Raw genomic sequence first — 15,408 nt, forward strand, 5'->3', positions numbered from 1 at the left:
TGCCTATAACCCAATCTCCAGAACACTTCTTGAAAGTCGTACTTCTATTAAGCAGCAGAATAAAAGAAAATAAAATCAGAGCCCTGGAAGAGATGGTCACTTCAGCCCTCCATCATCACAGCACGGGAAGCAGTCCACACACACTGACCTGTTTTGTCCCACAGCAGCTTGGCGTTGGTATGCTAGCTGCCTTGTATTGGAGAGAGAAAGTGAGGCGCAGAGAGATGGAATTCCTCGTCTCCTGTCCTTCCTCACTCCTCTGCACTACTTTCCCAGTCTGTGTCCCTTACTAATGGCTAGAGTTCCAAAAGTCTCCCCAAAGCACCTATGCACTCGAAAATTCTCAAGGCTGCACAGTTTCCCCTAAAAGCCTTCGTGGAGATAACCACTTGTGAAAAAGTAGCTTCATTTCCGACAGCAACATTCCATCATTAGGTCACTTAAAATCCACATTTTCCTATAGAAATCCCCCAAGTGCTATACAAACCATTATCATTTTGTTCTCAGAATTCTGTGGTTATCAACAGATAAAACTGGGTACTTGGGGAAGTTTGAGTCCAGAAATCCATAAATCTGCATGCTCTCTCCCTCTCTCTCATGCACCCCCCCCCAACAACAACAAATGACGAATAAACAAACAAATTCTGGCACCTGACGAAAATCTCTGTTAAGAATACCTGCTGTTCAACATCCGCTCTGCTGGGAGGAATGGCTCACCCCTTTAATTCACTGTTAAAAAGCAATAAAATTAAAAGCAATCAAACTCCGGTGCCCTTATAAAAAGAACACGGGAGAATGCTCTGACTTGCATACCTGAGGTATGATTGACATTTTCTTCCTTAAATCGTGGAGTCCAATTTCGGTTGTCAAGATCTTATCAATCCAAATTTTACCTTCGGGTTCTGACAACCTGAAAAGGGCTGAGATGAGGGAACTCTTTCCAGCTCCTGTTCTTCCCACAATGCCAACCTGTGAAGAGATCCAGGAGAGATTAAGAAAAAACAATGCGCCACAGACCTAGGAGAAGCCGAGGCTGTTGAAGAGGAATTAAGGACGTTCTTTACTCAGTGCAGTCCCACTGTCTCAACCTTGACGCTGTTGTTATTTTGGGCCAGATAACTGCTTGTTGTGTGTGTGTGTGGGGGGGGGGGGTTGTCTTGTGTGCTGTAGGGTGTTTGCCAGTCTCCCAGCGTTCTATCTACCAGATGCCAACAGCACCCCCAAACTGTGGCAACCCAAATTATCAGATGCTGACAAATGTCCCTGGGGGTGGGGGAGCAAACTGCCCCTGGCTGAAATTCACCCTGTCTAAAGAAAAGTTAAAAACAAGAGAATCCATCTCCTGGCAGTAAGAAGCCAAGAGTCTTGCATGTGGTCAGTGAGAAGTCAGCTTTTACAAATTAGCCTCATTCCTGCGTCTGGGTATTGTGAGCCTTGACATTTCTTGGGTAATTTTATTGATCTGTCCACAAGTCAAGTTTGTTTAATACATAAACAAGGGTTCATTTTCCCAGAGTTCGAGCTCTTAGGAGGGATTGCTGTTTGGTAAAGAGACTAAATCACTTCTGGGTGTGAAAAGTCTGGTTATGTCTTGAAAGGATATGTCTTAAAATTCTAAAATGTAAGTCTCAGTATCTTAAAAGACAGTGAGTAGCCAAAATACACACAATGAGATCAAGGACAACGTAAGTAATGTTTGCTGTTTATATGAGGCCTTTCATCTGAGCCGTTCAAAAGGCGTTTTACAAACCAATTAATAGTTATACATTTCTCCTTGGGAAAGAAACGTGTCAAGAATCAGTCTAGTTATTAAAGCTAAAGCAGAGAGAAATTAAGTGTGCTGACAATAAGATCAAAGAATCAATATAATGCACGCAAAATGCTGGTCAGGAGTGGAACAGCATTGTAAAACCCGGCCTTTAGCCGTGTGCATTTACATCTGTATGCAGAAACTGGCTTTTTTTTTTTTTTTAAACCAATGAGCTTGCCCAACTGAAAATTCCCTGGTGGGAGGTTCCCAAGAGATGAGATCTCTATTTAGGAATATGGAATCAATGAGGGAGCGTAAGACCTGCTTTCACTCATCAGTGAATTAATTCAGGAGATTTCTCAAACTTAGCGCTTCCAACACAGAAGAATTAAACTTTTCTGAGCCCCGACGACATGGTGGGAACTACATATATTTTCTCATTTGAATACCTCCAAAGATGTAAAGCTTAATCTTTAAAATCACTAATAGCATTTCAAAGCAGAATTTATCTTTTCTTACACGCAAGTGAGGCCGCAAGCAACGAGAGACACGGGTATCTGCCTGTTTGCTCTGCTCCCACACACGTTCCATTGTCCCGTCAGCCTTAACACAACACATGTTCAGAGAAGAAATTATTAACAATTTCGAAGTAGCATCAGCAGGGCGCCTTGCTTGGCACTTTCTGCATGCCTGAGAAAAGTCAGCCTACAATTCTTAAGTGGTGTCATCAGCATTTGAACCCAAGACCCCAATTCCAGCATCTAGGCCCTAAACCACTATAACCAAACCATCTCTCTTGATACTGCTTTTCTGACTGTATTAATTTTGCTTTTTCGTCTTCACCACTGCTTCCACGTCAAAATTACTGGCCAATCACATGACTAGCTGACTGGGGCCATCAGGCTGGGTGGGCATTGCTTTCATCAGACACCGGTAAGCTCCCTTCCTGTCTCCAGGGTGGCTTCCTAGGCCACGTTCAAACCTCTTCTGTAGGTCTGAGTCTCCTCATTCTCACTAAACCACAATTTTTCTATGTTGATACATCCTTTTCTTGATTAGGTATTTTGTCCAAAGACACATCAGGATTTACTCCGCCATTGACCTACTGCTGGAACGTAAGTTCTTTTTGATTTCCTCTCACACTATGACATTACAAGGGTTAGTATGCCTCCCTCACTCAGAGGAAATGAACCTGCCTCCAATTTTACTGAATAGAACACCCAAGGCATGACATCCTTCCTTCCCAAACTTATGTATGCCTCCTCATCCAAGTTCCCACTTCCTGTCCCTGGGTGGGTTCCCTGTGGAGCCAACTATGAGAAGAAAGTTCATTAGAGACTGCTCTCCGGAATAACACCTGTGTGGGGAGGCGAGTGACTTTTTTTCCTCAAAAAACCAAATTATAGAGGTTAAATGTAAGAAAAATGGCTTCAGCTAATTTTTTAAATCTTTGTAGCCATTTTGTACCTTATGGTAAGTTCTCTTGTATTTCACGGGTGGGCCATTTTCTGCTGATAGGTAGGTCGCAGTGCATTCACGCATGGCTCAGGTGCTATTCGGTGTATTGAGTTGGCCAAAAAGTCCATCTAGTTTTTTCCATAAAATAAAAGACACATTTTCCATTTTCACCAATAACTTTATTGATTTGGATATTTTGAGTATGTCGGCTATCTCCTGTGTGGTATAATGTTGATTGTTCTCAATTAATGTGTTGATTTGATCACTATCAATTGCGACTGATCTACCAGAACGTGGAGCATCATCCAACAAGAAGCCACCAGAAAGAAACTTCGCAAACCACTTTTGACCCATTTGATCAGTCACAGCACCTTCCTGTGCACTGCACACATCTTATTTGTTTTTGCATTTCAGTTGCATTTCTACCTTCCTTGAAATAATAAAGCACAGTATGCCCAAAATATTGCATATACTCTTCCCTTTCCAATATTAAAAGGGCTGCACAAAAATTCACCAATTTTGACAAGCTTGTGTTTTTTTTTTAATGCACGCTGATATGACGGCTATCACAATACAATCTAACAAAATTGGTTTCAAATGAAGTTAAAAGACAATGAAGCGCTACTAGAGCCACCTTACAGAAAAAAACCAAATGAACCTTTGGGCCAACCCAATCAATATTCCTGGTGTTCTCACATGTAAACTAACCCACAGACAGACACAGACCAGAAACCACGCCTTTGAGAACGCGTGCACGCTCCTGCCGCTGGAACTGAGGCGCGTGTTCAAACAGGAACATCTGTAGGTTTGTGGTGATTCGCCGTGAGGTGGCGGGAGCACTCCGGGCTGCTCACGACCGCAGGACCCTGAGCACGAAACTCAAGTGAGGATAGTGAGAAAGAAGAAAACCTGCCTGTATTTCTCTCTGATGTTCAGTCATCAAAACTAAGCCTGAGTGTGTCACAGGTCCTCAGTGGGTTTTGCCAAATGCCCATGGAGAATGTCACCCACATCGGTAAGTCTGCGTTCATTAACACCAAAGAGACACCTGGGAGACAGTCTTATTTTAGCTGCGAGGCAACTGCCCCTTTACGTTTTCCCAGTTGGGCCAACGCCGGTCTCTTGACAACATCTGCGAGGTGGACATTTGCCCAAGTCTGTCTTCATACGTCTAATTCAACATGACCGATATCCAAAGCCCCATTCACAACAACAGGAGGCCCTTCTCCTGATTTTCCCACTTCAATCTCCTAGCTTCTTTTCCAGGCTTGTGGGCTCACAACAGTCACCTGATTTCTAGCTTTTTCGCACACCATCCTGGCCCTGAAGATTCTACTTCTGCAGTGTTTCATGACCCCAATTCCCTCATTATAACGCCTGGTCATCACCTGTGTGCAAGGCTGCATGGCCATTAAAAGGACAACAAACGAAATAAAACCATCCCTTTTCTTAGTCATAACCACTGCAAGTAAATTGGAAAGGAAATGAATACTAGAGGTAACCACAGCACCCTGATAAAGCCATTCTTGAGATGTTGATGTATTTTCTTTCCAGACTTGTGTGCTGTGTTCTTAAAGATACTAGCTCATATATTTAAATAAGATGGGATTAATATGAATATATTATTGTATCCTGCTTTTGTTTACTATTTCATAACACTTAAATGGCTACATAATATTACAGTATGTGATCATTTATTCAGCAAATCCCCTATTTGTAGATACTTTACTGTTATGAGTAACTCTGTGTTAAATATCCTTAGGTTAAATGGTGGCAAACAACCTTATTATTTCCTTAAGATACATTCTTAGATGTGGAATTGCTGAGAAACAGGTGTGAACATTTTCAAAGGAGGCCGTTAAGTACTGCCAAACTACCCTCTAGAAATATGGTATCAATTTCTACTCCTACCCATTTCCCTGCGCATTCACAAACCTGGGTGTTATAATCTTGTTTTAATCACCATTAGGTTCATTTGGAAGAATGGAATCACTTTCCCCATTGCATCCCCTGCTAGGAGTACACAGTGGATAGTGGCTTCCTGCCTCCTTCGTCTTCCCACTGTGGGCCATGTGCCCTCGCTTCTCAGGATAAACTACCCAAGGGCACCTCTGTGCTTGTCTGTGCACCAGGAAGTCTTTTCTACACAACCATCCCAACTAACTGACCCATACTTAATCAGCTTCCTTGGGATTACTAGGTAGTGTTGAGGATTAAAAGGGAAAATGGGTGTTACACACCTGGCAGGCCATCTCCCTGTAGGCTCTGCAGGTGCCTAGTCCTTCTTTCATTGAACCAGGGTGCTGGGCCTTTGCATATTCTGGTCCCACCTCCTGGAATGGCTTTCACATGCATTCCCACCCACTGAAATTCTGACCATATGGCACAAATTCTATCTCAAAGGCCCAATTTCTTGGAAACATTCTACCTGTCCCTTAACAGATGACATCTCATCTTCCTCAAAACTTCAACAAAAACTGTGACCTCCTTCTATCTTACATCGTAGCAATTTTTTTAAATTCAAGAGTAAGGACTATTTCTTTTTCTATGATTTTAAAATTTATTTTCAGAAATAGGGGAAGGGAGGGAGAAAGACAGGGAGAAAAACATCGATGTGTGGAAAGAAACATCAAATGGTTGCCTCTCACATGCCCCCCCAACTGGTGACCTGGCCTGCAACCCAGACACATACCCTGACGGGGACCTCAAACCAGCGACCATTCTGGTTCACAGGCCAGCACTCAATCCACTGAGCCACACCAGCCAGGGCCACAGTAGGCATTTTTGTACTACCTTGTTCCTTCTGCTGGAGAGAGCGTGCTGACAGCAGGATCTGCATTAGGCCCACCGTTGTAGGATAGGTACTACCTGGGCTGTCCTGCCCAAACGAGGCATTCATTTCACCGAGGGTTGAGGAGTTTACCTCCGGCTGGAGAGATTTACGGAAAACCTGCTACCATATTGTCTAAGTACCCAGAGAAGCTGAACAGAGAAAACTCACATGGCAGATGGATCCCATCACCATAAATACGACTGCAAAGGGCCAACCCCTCCTTGTCATGGGGCAGATGGCCACTGAGGCAGTCAATGGGAGAGGTTACACCCCGTTCATGCTGACAGCTCTGGCTGTCCAAGTGTTTTCTCTGTGCTGGCCTCTGTGAGCAAGTGCTTGATAGGCCTTATCTTGTTTAAGTGGTACAACAGCCCTAGAGGTGAGGTCCTATTACTTCCATTTTGCAAGAGAGAAGATAGGGGCTTAGTAAGATTGATTAACCTGCCTGAGATAATAGAGCCTAGAAGTGGCAGGAAGCAAACCCAGGGATGTCTGCCTCTTTCCACTTGCTCATGGCCTCCTTGTCACCTGGATGGCCTGGCACCTTGTGCCCTTCTGTTTAGTTAGACGAGATAAAGTGGGGAGAGGTGCAGGCTAAAGGAAATGGCCTACCATACGGATCCTATCGCCAGACAGTGAAAGCGTGAGGTGGACGCCGGTGAGTGAAGTGTGGTGGGTAGGACAAAAGAGCAGACACCTCTGAGCAGAGGGGGTACCCAAGGGTGGGTGGGATGGCTGCCAACAGGGAGAACAGGCACTCACATCAGGGCTGGGAGAGAAACCCGCAGCTGCTGGTGTACACGGTAGCTAGGAAAAGCACCCTATGTTCCACATAGTGCCCTGTTGGAGGCAGGGAGGCTAATTTTTGACAGGGCCTCAAGTAATATTGTCCCACCTGGCTGTCTGTGCCTCGGGCCCAGGCAGGGCCCAGCCCACCACAGAATACACGGAATACTTCTGGTCTCGGCAGGAGGCTGGTGTGGGGAAGGCACGACAGCAGGATGGAAAACTGCCTGAGCCGAAGACAGACTCCCTGAAAAGATGCAAATAAATGCATCAACCTGGAATCCCACAGAGTTAGATTACAATGTAAACCCCCGATTTGCAGAATATACAAGTAGATAAATCAGTAGGGTGGTGACATAGAACTTTCTAGAGCATCATGCTCAATCCTAGGGGTTGGGGTAATCCATGAGCTTAACTTCAAACTGTCAACGGACATCTCGTAGAAATCATGGGCCATAACTTTAGTGGGGCGGGAGGGTCTTTCAAATGGGGTTTTGAACTGTAAGCTCTGGGTGGTTCTGCAATTCTGCATTTCTAAGAAGCCCCAGGGGATGCAGGGGCTGTCGGCTCTGGCGCCAAGTCTGAGCAGTAAGGAAGCAGAAGGCAGCATGGGAAGTGGGACCATCTGGGAGTGAGGGGACGGGTTTCTGAGAAAGTATTATGTAAAGAAGGAGCAAATGTAGGAAACCATATTTTTGCACATTATAGCAAGGTCTAGTACACATCTGTAAAATGTATTATCCAAGTAATAGCTCTGAGCAAGAAAAAACTAATAATAAACCAAAATCAATCTACATCTAGAGCTGGAAAATGCTTTGAAATGGCTCAGTACTCTCTAAAATGATCAAATCAACCACAAAATCATCTAAATGAAAAATGCAGTGAGTGTTTAGAATCTAACCAGGAAGGCCTAGGGTGCTATTTGCCTCATTTTGGTTATTTATTTCCCTTGCTATTTCTTCTGTGAATTAGAATCCTGCTTAGTGCTTATTAGATTGTCTTGTTTACTACAACTTCCAGGAATCTGGACAGCAGAGGAAATAAGTGAAAGAGTTTAATAAAGCACCATTCTGCTGTGTTGACACATTCCCATGTCCCCTGCAACAGCCTCTCGCGGTCAAATGCCTGACAGAAGGGGCGTCCCGGAATTACCGGGCTGGCACAGGTATGGGGGAGATGAAACCACGGCTATATCCGCTGGATACAATCTCTACATACACAAATGGGGCTAAAGGTGGTGCTGTGAGTTGTTGGCCCAAGATACCAATCACAGTCAAGTTCTTGGAGTTACTATAACTCAGTCTCCAAGTTCCATTTTCCCTCCAGCATTTGAGAATCTCAGATAATCCTATGCCTTGGGGGTTGTTTTTCAGATTGAAGAATTCAAACCTGTTGAGTTTTTGAGTCCTACGGCCGAGTTCCTCAGATAATTCATAGTGTCGGTTCCGAGGGAAATTTAAGACATGGGCAGGTTAACAGAGTTATGTCTGGCCCGTGAAACCTGACGGGCACGTCGTCTGCCAGGGAGCAAACTCCCTGACACAGCTCCGAGCGACAGGCCCCCCCACCAGCTACAGTTACCGTTTTCCCGACACAGCACCCTCACCTTCCTCCCCACCTACAATAAAACTGGGAACCAGGAGCCAGCTTGTGCCACGTGACTCGCTAACGCTGCTCCCTAGGTATCATTAGGGCATTAAGTTGAACGCTGATTCTTTCATGTCACAAGGGTATCATTCATTAAATTATGACTATCGTCCACTAAATGGGTCTGTGGTGGAGAGAGAGCTTAAAAGAGCAGTTCTTAAGGGGTTTCACACATCTAGGTAATGTGTTGTTTACACGAGCTGTCTCGAGCGTCTGTTTTGGTTGCAGGTTGCCCCACACCTGCGCATTACTCACCCGCTCAGCCAGCGGTCCCTCGGCACCCACGGTGTGCCCCGCGGAATGCCATTTCCTGGGGAACACAGATGAAGACAAGACGCTCCCTGACCTCCAGAAGCCTCAGTGGACTGTGAGTGCAGACCCCAAATGACAAAGCATGGCATAAGTGCTACCTTTCATGTTTCGATTGTGGTAAAATACACAGAACATCAAGTTTACCGACGCAAGCTTTTTCTTTTTTTTTAAAGATTTCATGTATTTATTTTTGGAGAGGGGAAGGGAGGGAGAAAGAGAGGGAGAGAAACATCACTGTGCGGTTGCCTCTCTTGCACACCCTCTACTGGGGACCTGGCCCGAAACCCAGTCACGTGCCCTAGACTGGGAATGGAACTGGCAGCCCTTTGTTTCGCAGGCTGGCACTCAATCCATGGAGCCACACCAGCGCCCAATGCAAGCAATTTTTTAAGGGTACAGTTCAGTGGTGTTAAGTATACTTACATTGTTGTCCAACCAGTCTCTAGAATTCTTTTCACCTTGCAACACCCCCCTCAAAACCGAAAAAACCCCTCTGTACCTGTTAAACACTAACTCCCCACTCACCTCTCCTCCCAGCTCCTGGCAACCACCAGTCTGCTTTCTGTCTCTATGAATCTGTTCTCCTAACCTCATATAAGCAGAATCACACGGCATTTGTTCTTTTGTGCCTGGCTTATTTCATTTAGCATAATGTCCTTAAGGTTCATCCATAGGTCAAAATTTCCTTCATTTTTCAGGCTGAATAATATTCCATCGTATGGATCTGCCAAATTTTGTTTATCCATTTAATCCTTTAATGGATACTTGGGTTGCTTCTGACTTTTGGCTACTGTGACAAATCCTTCTATGAACATGCATGTACTATAAATGATACCTTAAAAAAATATATAATGTGATGTGGTAGAGTTAAGGGTCTCACAGAAGCAGATGCATTAGAGTTGGCTCTGAAAACAAGGGGACGTTCACCAGCCTGCTCCTGGAAGGAGAGGGTTGCTGAGATCAAGGAGCCGGGAGGATTGGGTGCTTCAGGAGAACCTATGTGCTACTCGAGCTCAGGGCGTGTGCACTCATTATGAATTGAGGCTGAAGGGGTAGGTGGGAGAGAGCTTTCTCCAGCCTCATCTGTTCTGCTTTAACCACTTCTTTAAGAGCCTCAGCTGAGGGCCCCAAGTCCCACGCCTGTGGACTCAGACACTGGCAGGGCCAGGTCACACACCTCCTGCCAGTCCCCCGCATGTATCATCCCCTGTACCCTCGGGTTTCCCTTCACTAACTCTGAGGTGAGTCTCTGGGCCTTTACTGCCTCCAGTTGGGGGCTCTGGTTCCTGAGTCCTGACTGGGTCATGGGTTCCAGACTCTTCTCTGGTGCCTGAGCGCTGACCAGAGAGCCCCTGCTGGAGAGGACCTAGGGCCTTGCTGTGGTTCCAGCAGGGCTCACCCAGGCCAAGAGGTAGCGGGGGCCCATGAGATCAGCCAGATCGGTGTCTTAGAAAGAAGCAGCCTGCTGGTGGGAGGGCAGGGGAATGACAGCAAGGGATCAAGGGATGGGTCAGAGGAGGCCAGGTCTACGCAATGGGCTGAGAGACAGAGGCAGGCTGGAACCGAAGGCCACCCTGGAGAGGAAGGAGGAGAAGGATCTGAAAAATACAAAGAACTCGGAATCGAGAGGAACTAGATATTGGAGGGCCAGGGCTGACTTCCAAGACCTTAGCAATGAGTGATTAGATGTCGGATTGAATATCCTGGGTCAGGTGAAGGCCCAGCCCTGGGCCCAGGGTGCAGCAACCAGCACGAGGTAGTGCACGCCATGAGGAAAGAAATGTTGGAGTTCACATCCATGGTCAGTTTCCAGGAAAGATTTACCTACAATCGCCAATCTAATTTGCATTCGAGGAAGCCAAGAAGCAGGTGCACTGCTACATCTTTGGTTGAAATTTTGAAGAGGCAAGATGGTTTGAACAAACCTTTTCTCTCGCTTTAATGAGTGCTGTCAGGTGCTTCAGGACCAGAGGCCCGTCAAAACTGTACGTGAAGTTGACGTTGTCAAAGACAATCACTCCTTCGTGGGGCCAGGCCGGCGGCGGGCGTTTCTGGGATTCCCAAGGTGCTTCCTTCTCCAGGTGTGTGTACTCCATCACCCTCTCGACCGAAATCATCTGAAAGACATGTGGCATCACACGGGTGAGGGACGGAGGGTCTTGTTAATGAATGTTCAGAGACTGCAAAGGAACCATTCTGTTTTCAAACCTAATTGGCTAAGGATATCTCAGGTCTTAACATCCCTGAGGAGAGAAGTAGGAGTTTGATGAAGGCTTGGATGAATTCCAAACTTGTTCGTCATCTTTTGACACTTCTACTTCCCTCAACATTATATGAAAACTAACAGAACTAGAGACATGAATGCTAAGATGTCATTCATTCACTTTTCACACCTGAATAAAAAACAAAGAACATTTTGTCAAAGAAAAGAATACTTCCAGCTACCAATCCATGATTTATGCTACAGAAGTGCCACCTGTTTTATATGAATTAAACTGGATGGTCATCAAACCTCATTTTAATAGTCACTCTCTACCTAATTAGAAGAACAAAATGAAAATATTTTAGTTTTATTGTCTCTTCTTTTTTCAGAGAAGTTGCAAATGTCCACCAGAAGAGATAAACTAACATACTGACTAAGTTCTCCTACACAAGAGTGACGCCACACCTTTCACGAACAATTCCGAGAAGGAGCTTGTCCCACGAGAGAAATGGGACACCAGCAAATTCAGGGGTTCAACAAGACAAGAATAAATGCCAAAATGAGGTAGGAGATACCTATTCATTAAACAAGAAAACACCTTGAAATACTGAATTTTTCTTCTACCAGGAAAAAGGAATAGCCCATTAAGAAACAAAAATAAACAGGCTTCTAAGAAGTGGGCTTGTATCCTCTCCAGAATTTCAGGCCTCTCCCACAGAGAGACGCTTATGACATCTGAAGACAGCTTGTGATGAATGTAAAACCTGCTGACATAGCATACACTAGGCTGAGGAAAAAAAAAAGATGCATATATTTTATTTTACATTAACTTTAAACAGATGGAAGGAGGATCTAAAAAACTCTGTCCGCTACGATGTAAAAATAACAGTTCTAATATTTTACATAAGAAGTGCTTTTATGCTGTTGAGTGGCAGGGGGACTTGAAAAGGCTGAGGACATTACGATAAACGTTACCATATTCTCGACTTCGGTGCTTTGCCTGACGCACCACTGGAACATCCCCATCAGTGACAGGGCGTAGGACAGCGCGAGGCCCACCTGCCCGGCATCCAAAGCTAAACGAGGCAAAGGAAGCAGGGTGGATAAAGTCAGTCCCATTGTTAACCTGCAGTCTGGCTCCTTCTGTCACTTGACCAAGAAGACCCCTTGAAAACATTGAAATGCTTTGCATATAATAACAGTAAGGGCTATACTCTTATTATCCGTTGATTGAGATCATGATAACAAAAAAATGTTAAACCCCATAAAACACAAAACCACCCCACTCTGAATTCACAAAGTCTATTCAATGCGTTCATGAATCCCAACAGCACTGAGGTACACACGGTAGGGTGACATGGTGAGTAAGTCACGACTTAGACTTTCCTCATTAGGTTTCAGGGACCATTACATCATTTCACTTACAAGGTCCAAGGCCATAGCAGTTGGAAACCCCTAAAAATAAAGCCATGGGTACGAAGAGCCAGTGCTCACAAATCTAAACTACGGCCCTCGCTGTTTCATCATTAAATACTGTGATCATGTGGTCATGGGAAATGGAAGAGCTCGGGATAAAGAACTCACAGCATGCACGCCACCACCTGCTCACCAGGCACCCATGTGGCCACGAGGGTGATGTGCTTCCCTCCACCCAGGGCACCAGGCACCACCAACCCAGAGACCCAAGTAGTCCTAAAGCTAAAACATAAAGCCCTCAGTGGGACGAAACGCTGAACAGTAAACTTGGTTCTCACCTCACAACTACCAGCCACTCCCAGGATGTTTAGAGGGGCAGCCTGCTACATTTGCATAGGTCTCATTCCATTCAAATTGCAAGATCAAAGAAACCCATCCAGACCCAAATGATCCTCCACATGGGCCATACTGCAGAATCACACCCAGCCTGACCCCCAGCAAACGCTTCAATACAAATTCACAAGGACCCAACAGTACACGGTATTAGACAAGGTGGCAAAGGAATTTAACACTTGTAAATACACATTGTAATCACACCACAACTAGTCACTTCCATCTATACTTACTTCTTGCCAGAATCAGGGACCCAAAAGCAATGACAACGACAAAGATGGCACAGATGGCATCCAGACGCACGGCGAACCATCGGGACGTGGTCAAAAACAAGAACCAAGCCTCTGGGTGTGTGAATCACAGTGGGCACAATGAAAAAATACAAAGACCACGTTACCTTCGTCAGACAAGGGGAAACGTTTTGCTCCGTTGAGCTACGGGAAGACGTGTACGCGAAGGAGGACAGCCAAGTGGAACACCCACGGAAACTGAAGGTTCCAGAAAGCTAAGTGCGATGTCCTTAGGAATTAATACAGTGGCTGTGCGGGGAGCGGGCAGCGAAAAATTTCCACCCTCGGGTTACAAACAGAAATGCGATCATACTCTAGGACGTGGAGAAAGGGCCTCGGCAGTGCATTTCTGGCAGTGCTGGGCCTCCATGTGAAGCTGTTCCCAGCTCTCCGACAGCGGAGAGTGCAGCTCCTGGCCTGTTTCCAGCACCTTCCGCACTGGCGACAGGGCCCTGCACACAGGGTCAATTCCTTAGGAGTCTGTCTCTAAATGACCATCTCACTAAAGGGGTCTGCACGTGGCTTTCGAAGGGCCATTTTATCTTCAAAATGAGACAAAGCTTGGAAAGTGAGCCAGGGTTTTATAGACTTAGAAGAAATTCTAAAATTTCAACATAGAAAAAAGTTTCACTGATACAGATAATAACAGATGTCAAGTGGGTGGCAAATCTGATCATTAAGAAATTGATTTCCTCAGTCACTGATGCCACCCCTCATGCTCTGCAGAAAGAGTTGGCAAACTATGGCCAGTGGACCAAGAATGGCCCACCACCTGTTTTTATAAATAAAGTTTTATTGGAACACAGCCATAGCCATTTGCTGATGTACTATCTTTGCCTATGTTTGTGCTGGCAAAGTGGCAAAGTGGCAAAGTTGAGTAGATACAACAGTGCTGATATGGCCCAGAGTCTAAAATATTTACGATCTGGCTCTTCACACATACACAAATTTTGCTGACTCCTGCCCCAAAGGGACAGAAAGTCACAGGGCCTGGTGATGGAAGGACAATGCAAGCTGGTCAGGGGGAGGAAGGCAGTGGTGTGATTGGGGAAGAGGGGCGTGCAGAGGGGGGACGCGCAGGAGTCATGCCAGGGGCCAGGGCAGGTGAGGAGGTGCAGAGACAGAAAGTGGGGCTGGCCTGAGGGGGAGGCAGAGGGAAGGGCTAGCCCACAAGGCCACTTGAGAGGAAGGTCGTGCCTCAGGAAGCAGCATGTCCCCTGCTTTGAAACTATTCCCAGAGATGTACGGACCTGAATGCAAATCCTGGTGGGCATCAAACAGCTCCTGAAAGCGCTCTTCAGTTCTGTAGGCCCGGATGGTCCAGAGCCCCTGGAGAGAGGACGATAAGTGGGAAAACACCGGGCTCCGTGCTGGGGAGGCAGAGAAAGGCCAAGGACAGAGCAAGTCAGCAAGACCAACGGCAGGGAAACCAGCCGCCCCTGTACCCTGGGGTCGCACAGCCCAACAAACAGCCCTACCAGAGCGTCCCAGTGGGCTGTTGGGGGGAGAAGGGACTCTGCCTCTTATGGAGAGGACCCTCCACATCAACCCTCAACCCTCTGGTCACACCACGCTTCCCTTTACCACCCTGAAAATGAAAGCTGCTCTTTGAGCCTATCTTCAACCAGATTGCAACCATAGCTTGCTTTGGATAATTTAATTCTCCCTTTGCTAGCCCATTCATCGAGGGCCTCCTCAAATTGGGCTTCCCTTTGTATTCTTTGCTGACATCCCTCTGGATGGCAATTATTATTCACCCATTTTTGATTCGGTCGTGTTTTTTAAACTTAATTCTCTGTCACCACACCGAATTCTGGTTAGCTACCTATGTGTCTGTGGCCACCTTAGATTGGGAACTTAAGGGCCGGGATAAAGGCAGTCAATATATCCCCGAAACTGGTATGGTGGCCGGCACAGGCCAGATGCATGGTGAATAAGACAGACGGACCATCTGCTGTGTCTCTGTATGTTGGTAACTTTACCAGTACCTGCTGGTGCACGACAGTCTCTGTACGGGTCACTGCACACCTGGGTAGCACGCTCCCCTTGTGCCCACAGCACCTGCTCAGCCAAGGTGTCTTTGAATACTCTGTGTCAGCTAAGGGAGCCTGTCGATGTTTTTGTAACCACCCTGCTGGACACCTGCCCTGCATTTGGAGGTCACTATGTCATGTGGCAATGACATCACCCTTTCAGAATCTGGCTATGGTCTTGGTGGCCATTCTCTTTTGAGTCACTTCATGTTGGGTTTGCATCCTGTTGTCCCATGACCGGCCATTCGTTTCCTTGCCGTCTCCTCTGAGGACAGCTTGTGGGTGGG

General features: G+C 46.1%; 1 protein-coding gene across 1 annotated transcript in view; it reads right to left on the reverse strand.

The window, feature by feature from the left end:
* The window catches only part of ABCC4 (ATP binding cassette subfamily C member 4 (PEL blood group)), a 215,936-nt gene that overhangs the window by 39,297 nt on the left and 161,231 nt on the right, over positions 1 to 15,408 (reverse strand). The window contains exons 22-26 of the mRNA XM_053916440.2: positions 14,339 to 14,458; positions 13,032 to 13,142; positions 11,965 to 12,065; positions 10,712 to 10,903; positions 814 to 969 (exon numbers count right to left, since the gene is read on the reverse strand). Of these exons, the coding sequence (XP_053772415.1) occupies positions 814 to 969; positions 10,712 to 10,903; positions 11,965 to 12,065; positions 13,032 to 13,142; positions 14,339 to 14,458 (680 nt within the window). The remainder of the gene's footprint in view (positions 1 to 813; positions 970 to 10,711; positions 10,904 to 11,964; positions 12,066 to 13,031; positions 13,143 to 14,338; positions 14,459 to 15,408) is intronic.

This window comes from Desmodus rotundus, chromosome 13 (genome assembly GCF_022682495.2).
Source record: "Desmodus rotundus isolate HL8 chromosome 13, HLdesRot8A.1, whole genome shotgun sequence".
Taxonomy (NCBI): domain Eukaryota; kingdom Metazoa; phylum Chordata; class Mammalia; order Chiroptera; family Phyllostomidae; genus Desmodus; species Desmodus rotundus.